The sequence below is a fragment of the Octodon degus genome, unplaced genomic scaffold (genome assembly GCF_000260255.1).
Source record: "Octodon degus isolate 3935 unplaced genomic scaffold, OctDeg1.0 scaffold00012, whole genome shotgun sequence".
NCBI lineage: Eukaryota > Metazoa > Chordata > Mammalia > Rodentia > Octodontidae > Octodon > Octodon degus.
This window is the reverse complement of record NW_004524588.1, coordinates 23,127,639-23,134,760: the sequence shown is the minus strand read 5'-3', so window position 1 is coordinate 23,134,760 and position 7,122 is coordinate 23,127,639. Positions and strand designations below refer to the sequence as shown.

At 34.5% G+C, this 7,122-nt stretch overlaps 1 protein-coding gene across 1 annotated transcript in view; it reads left to right on the top strand.

Moving 5' to 3' along the window:
• Cntn5 (contactin 5) overlaps window positions 1-7,122 on the top strand; it is a 499,129-nt gene that overhangs the window by 212,933 nt on the left and 279,074 nt on the right. The window contains exon 7 of the mRNA XM_004626235.1: window positions 6,521-6,702. Coding sequence (XP_004626292.1) covers window positions 6,521-6,702 — 182 coding nt within the window. The remainder of the gene's footprint in view (window positions 1-6,520; window positions 6,703-7,122) is intronic.

The window sequence follows — 7,122 nt, the reverse complement described above, 5'->3', positions numbered from 1 at the left end:
TTGTTCTAATGGAGTTTGTAAATAGGATCACAAGTCCGCATCTTGTACAGCAATTAACCACTAAGAAGAATATATGCAGTGTATTATTTGTTGAAAAATAAAAAAAAATGAAATTTAGAGTTCAAAATAAAATGAGTTATTTACCAAAACTTGTATTCAGAAATGGATGATAATTATTTCTGAGACTACATGAGGAAGAATGAAGGCAGAAAATGCTATCTATAGAAACTTTATTATAATCTTTGATTAATTATGAGTCCAACAACCAGCTTAAGAACAAGAGTACTAGGAGTCGCAATGATACGGACCCTCACTGTTTCATGTGCAGTCCATCGTTCTGTCCTCCTCAAGAAGAAACCACGATGGTGAAGTATGTATTCGTCATCTTTGAGGCTTAAGACAATTATTTTCGGTCACAGTGAAATCTATCTAAGAATACATTTTTACTTTTTCTTGATGGTTGAACATCACTAAAATTATACCATGTGTACTCAATTTTCACTTGTGTTTCTCAGCTATGTGTGAGATTTCTCCATGTGGCGACCATAGATATAATTTGTGTAATTATCTAGTGTATGTATGATAAACCAGAAACAGTATGGCACATCAATATTCTGTTAACAGACATTAAGTTTATCAGATGGTTGCCAAATATTTTACCCTGTTTAAAATATCAGCAGCTAAAATGCTGGACAAGATATGTGCAATCATTTTCATACCCGAGATGACACCACAGGATCACAATCCTTCCAGGGATAAAACGAGCAGTACAAGGTCAAGGTTGATTATCATGCCAGTCTATTGTCAGGAAATAGAAGAAACTCCCCCTGGGCAGAGACGCCCCCCAGAAGACAGAGGTCCTACGGAGCTGAAAACTGCGCTGCTAAGGGCGACCAGGTGGGCTAAGGACACTGGAAGCTGCAGGTCAGAACCAGAAACCCACAGCAACACAGAGAACAGCTTTCAGAAATCTGGGTTGAGATCTCATTGGAAACATGACCCAACAGGCCAGCCATTCACAGCGCCAAAACTAGTGGAGAAAGAAAAAGTGAGGGGGCTAAAAGAAATCCTTGATGCTCCCTATGGGCAGAAGAAATTGCATGAGATGACTTTGAACGTATCGAAAAAGTGACCGCAAAGAAGCGTGCCAAGAACTGAGCTGAAGCACAAACACATTAGCTGCATTTCAGAGCAAAATTATGACTAGTTAAGAGCCAAAAATTAAATTCAGAAACATGACAGCTGGGAGTCTCTAAAATCAAGTGAAAACCAAATACGGACTATGAACTGGAGAAAAAGTGGTCAATAATATCACTCCTGGAAATCTCAGAAATGATGGATGGAATAAACAAAAGAACTTTACAACGTATTCTTACAGCTGTTAAAACTATGCTCATTCATTTTGAGGACTGATTTTAGGTATCAATCTGACTGGTAAAACTTTATTTCCGGGCATGTCTGTGAGAGCTGGCCCGATGAAACTGCCATCTGAGTCTTCCAGTGAAGACTCAAATGGCACCGCCACCAGTGAAGACAGATGTTGTTGAAATTGTTGAGGTCTGGATAGGATGGAAATGCTGAAGGAAGAATTTTCATTTGATTGCACAAATGAGAGACTTGCGTCTTCTCTTGTCCGCCACATCAGAATTTCAAGCTTTGAGCCTTTGCATTGGGGGATTTACCTCAGTGACCTGGCTTCTGTGGCCTCGGTCTCAGACTGAATTACATCAGCGAGCTCCCTACCTGGCAAACCTTTTAAAAAGAGAAGGAATTGTAGCAGCACTATCCCTAGGTCTGTACTGTGTAGACTATCCCTTGCGTGACTCTGGACTCGATAATCAAATGGATGAGTTCCCCTAATAAATTATTTCATCAGATAGAAAACAGAGAAAAGAAGTCAAGAAAGGAACAGAAGGAAAGATTGATTCTGTTCTCTGGAAAACCCTCATAAAGTCATTTAAAGAAAAAAATAACATAAGAAAGGAATGGACACAATTTTGAAAATAAAACTTGTAAAATTCAAAAGCATTCAGCATAGGTCTGACACTGTACTTCCACATTCTACCTCTTCCCAATTGTAGTCATGCGCACTATTTCTCAATATATTATAAGCCTTACAACATATTTATTTTATTTGCAAGACAAAAGAGAAATTCAAAATTTTATAAAATAAAGAGCAAGCTTGTTTTACCTTTCCATAGTACACTCTAATCAGTCCTTCCTTCGAATCCCATGCTACTTTATTTTTTGTTTCTGTTACTTTTAAAAAAATGTTTATAAATATCTGTTTGCAATACATAATTACACTCATTGTAGGGAATTGGTACCTGTACATAACACAACTCAATTATTATTACTGCTATACATTTTTTTGATATCGGAGATCAAACTCAGGACCTTGCACTTGCGAGGCAGGTGCCGTCAGCTCAATTATTTTTACCCTTCCCTCCAACCCTCTTTTACTTTGCCAGCCTGAGAAGTTTTTGTCTTCTAAATCCTTATAAAGTTAATTAACATATATACAAATTAACAAGCAGACCAATAGGGCACTTTAATCGATATCTTAGCACTGTCACTATTACACAACTACATGATTGAAATTACTGTTGTATTATCACAAAATGTTTTCTCCCGGTCCTGGTGTGTGCGTCACTTTCTTCCTGGAGTTGCCCTCTTGCTCACTGCAGCGCATGTATTTCACTGACAGCTTGTTGCTGATGAGTGTGCTCAGTCTGTGTAGCGCAGGTCTGTTTTACATATTTTATTTTCTGTCCTTCAAGAAAATCAACAAGATACAAAATTTGAGTCTTATAACTCCCCCCTCCAAGCACATCTAACGTACAATTATTCCAATATCACCTCTTCCGTGGCTGCTGGTGGAAAGCTAGTGAACTGTCCAGTCTCTGTGTTAAGGATGATCTGTGCTTCCTCTCTGGTTGTTTTTTAATGTATGTGTTCCGTGGTCTTTAATAGAGGTCTTGTATGTATCATGGTTCCTGTGTTTATGGGTTCATGTCATTTCTCACTTTGGAAAAGTCTGTTCCATTTCCTAGAGGATATTATATACTCTTTGTCTTTAGGCTGTCACTCCTTCCCCATCTTTGTCTCCTTCTCCTAGACTTGACTGCACTTCCTTTATGCCTTGTGCTTGTATATCGTATCTATCCATGGATGGCCATGAATATTGTATGTATTTTTTCTTTCAGTGTCTCTGTCTACCTAAGAAAATAAAACTTATCAAGTATTTCAGAAATACTCTCCTCAGCTGTATAGAATTTGATGCTTAACCTACATGTTAAGTTTTATATTCATAACTTCTTTGAGCCAAAAAATAGCAGTTACAGTATTTAACAATTTCTTGAACATTTTAAGGAAATCAATTTGTATTTTCTTTAATTTTTGAAATTTTTCTCTTGTTCTTTCATTCTTATATTAAATATCTTGTACTGTGTGTAACAACTTTTCCCCAAGAAGTCATTGCTGCTAATGAGCTGCTTTCTGTATAAAGACCTGTGTAATACTAATCATTAATTTCCTCTTAAAATTTACTGGTTACTAATATGATGTTTTGTTCCATTGATAAAACATTTTGTGTAATTTTGAAAAAAAAAGTTTTATATTCATAGCATTATTTTACAACTTTCTAAACTTCTATTTTAATCCGTATTTTTGTTGTTGTTGTATCTTCCTTTACTAGTTTTTATTCCATCAATTTTATTCCAAAGTTGATTGCTAGTAGCATTCAATAGGAAATCATGTATTAGTGTATATTTTATAGTTCTAAGACTTTATAAGAACAATTGAATCAATTGGAGCAAAAAAAAAAATTGAAAGTCAAATGCTACTGCTGTATTCACAAGGATTTGCAAATCTAATGTTGAGGTAAAAACTTAAACCTAAATCATTTTCCACAGATTGGAAACAAGGAAACAAAATGTTGTACCAAAAAAAAAAAAAAAAGAAAAGAAAAACACTTAAAGAAGTAAAAATAAAATTCATTAGTTTAATGGATTCCTTTAAATATAATTTAAAGTAAAATATCATTATACCCCAAAAGATAAGTGAGAAACCCCTGATAAAGGTAAAAATCTGAAAATCATTGTTGTTAGCATTTATCGGGTACTCTATGTCATGACTATCTGTATGTAACTGATTGACAAAAACTCATCTGACCTCGTTCTCCATAATTTGATGGGCCCAGACTACAAGTAAAATAGTTACTTGTAGTCTAAGTAACTATTTTAAAGATAACAATGTATAAAAGATTAACTACTGTTACTATCCTATTGGTTTTTATGAAAATTTGTTCATTCTTTTTATAAGAAATAAAAAATTAAAAACAAAATATAGGCAATAGAAATATTTTGGCACATTTACTAGGCAATTATAAACTATTATGATATCACATCTATCAAGGTTAGTTATATATATAATCAAATACAAACTAATGATATATAAGTATATACAAAAACAACCTTAGTTATTATCTACACTCTCACCTTCAAACATAGCAGGAAAAATCCTTACTAAAAGCCATATCACGCCCTGCTTATGTGTTGGTTTTTCAGGCAAAGTTTTTCTTTTCTGGTGCGTATAGCTAAACAAACAGGCAAAATCATCAGCTCCTTAATTCAGCTATATCATCTTGTTCCTAAGAAAACAGATCAGAAAGGTAACTTGTCATAGCATTACTTATATTAATGCATAGTTATTTTCCCTATAAAATAGTTTTTCCATGATATTTTAGAAAATATCCTACACATAGCATTTATAACTTAGAGTAAATGTTAAAAAAGATTGAACAAGGTATAATAAAGCACTTTGTTATTTAAAAGAAAAAAAAAGTCTCAGCTGGCTGTGAAGAACTCTGCCAGGGACTCCACTGAAGAGAAGGCATTTAGGACAGGTCTCAAAGGGTTAGTAGAATTTAAACAGATATGATTTGAAAACACAGAGAGATGTGTTTCTGGGTCAGAAGCTAGAGACAGGAGTAGTGAAGAATCAAGCTGAAAAGGGAGACTGGGCTCAGCCCACGAAGTATATTAAATATAAAAAGCATTAAGTACATCAGTGAAACAGAACAGGGATAACTGAAGTGGCCCCAAGGATGTGAGAACCAAATAGAAGACAAAGGCAACAAGCATAGATTGTGAGCAAGGAGTTTCACTTATTTTATATGCTGAAATAATTTCTCTTTCCCTATTTCACTTAAAAACTACCATCTAAATAGATTAAAGATGCAAGACATCAAATGCAATAATAAACACTTCTAGACATTCTGTGGAAAACATTGATATTAACTTAAGGTTACAGATAATTTCCTAAACAAGAAAACGCTCAAAACTATGAGCTTTTTTTATCCTAAAAATGTTTATAGAATTGTATCATAGACACCATAATAGGTTAACAATACAATGAGGAATAATATTTGTGAAAAATAAAGTCTTAATGGCTCTAACACACAAAGAAGTCTGATAATTTAAATAGTGTACACAGACAATAAAAGTTAAAAGAAAATAAGAAAAATTAAATGACCAAATACTTCATATAAATGTAGAGGCAAATAGCCAATATAATGAAAAAATATCCAACTGTTTGAAAGGTCAGGGAAATAATTAAATAAGCAACATAATACAATTTTCTACTTATCAATACTGAAAATAATTAAAGAGATTGCTCACATAACACGCTGGCAAGGATATGGTGAAAAAGTACCACATGCCGATAGATGTAAGAACTGCTGCTATATTATTGAGTACAGTCTGGCAGTACTTATTAAAATGAAAAATGGCCATGCCCTGTGATCTACTAATTGGAGTTTTATAAAGGTTTCCTGCAGAAAACAAAGCAGTGGTGCATGATACATCTGCAAGATTCTTCATAATAGCGTTGTGTACTTGGTGACAGAAATAAAATAATAAAGCAAAACTGGTGCTATGCTAAATGCTTCATTTTAAGGGGCAGTTAATTAAGCTCTGTTACATCCACACCAGGTAATAAGTAGCAAATAATCAGCCCAGTATTTATTGACCATGGTATTTTAATAACAACAATATATTCTACTTTTGAAAGACAAAAATAACAAAATACATGTGGATATATCTATTATAAAGGCAGATAAAATCTTTGTGGTTGCAGAAAAACATAAATTGTATTGGTGTCAGGTAGGGAAAGTTCTTCATTTGTTTAATTCATAACTTTTGCTTGACTCGTTATATGAAGCATTTATTAGTAATTTTCCAAATTCCCTTTGTCATTTAAAAACTATAATGGTTAAAATGTGAAATGTGAATGTCTCTGAATTGCTTTACTGAAATAAGATGAAAAGGAAACTACACCTGTATGCTCTATGTGTCAGACAATCCACATGGAAAGTAAAATATATCAACGGGCACGTGGCCCTTAATTGTGAAGACATTTTCCTGCACTCAGCTTATGAAGCCCTGAAATTACCAGCGAGCAGAATCTGTGTTCCTCATAGTGGAAAGGGTGTTAACCGTCCTTTTGCTCTCTGTTGTAGTCCTGTTCCAACCATCACCTGGATGAAGGTTAATGGCTATATTCCTAGTAAGTCACGACTGCGGAAATCGCAGGCAGTGCTGGAAATACCGAATGTGCAGCTGGACGATGCAGGCATATACGAATGCAGAGCTGAGAACTCTCGCGGGAAGAACTCATTCCGTGGACAGCTGCAGATATACAGTAAGTGTTTCCAGCAGAGCAGGATGCCCTAGTCCCCAGATTGGGCCAAAAATGCATATTTAAGTAACTATTATTTGTTAGTACATGGAAACCAAGCAATTAATTGATTATGTTCTTTTGTATGGTAGCACCTCATGAAAATGATTTTGCTCATAAAAATGTTTCAAATTAAAAATGCATGAGGAACTAACCATCTCTTTGAATAACATACAGACTTTATGGTCCTTAAATGAGATGTTCTCCTGATGAGTTAAAAATCTTCTGAATTTTATTAAATGAATCTGGATCTTGGGGTGAATCCGTAGTAAAAATCTGTTACCCACAGACTGAATACTGTGCAGCTTCTTCTTCTTCTTCTTCTTCTTCTTCTTCTTCTTCTTCTTCTTCTTCTTCTTCTTCTTCTTCTTCTTCTTCTTCTTC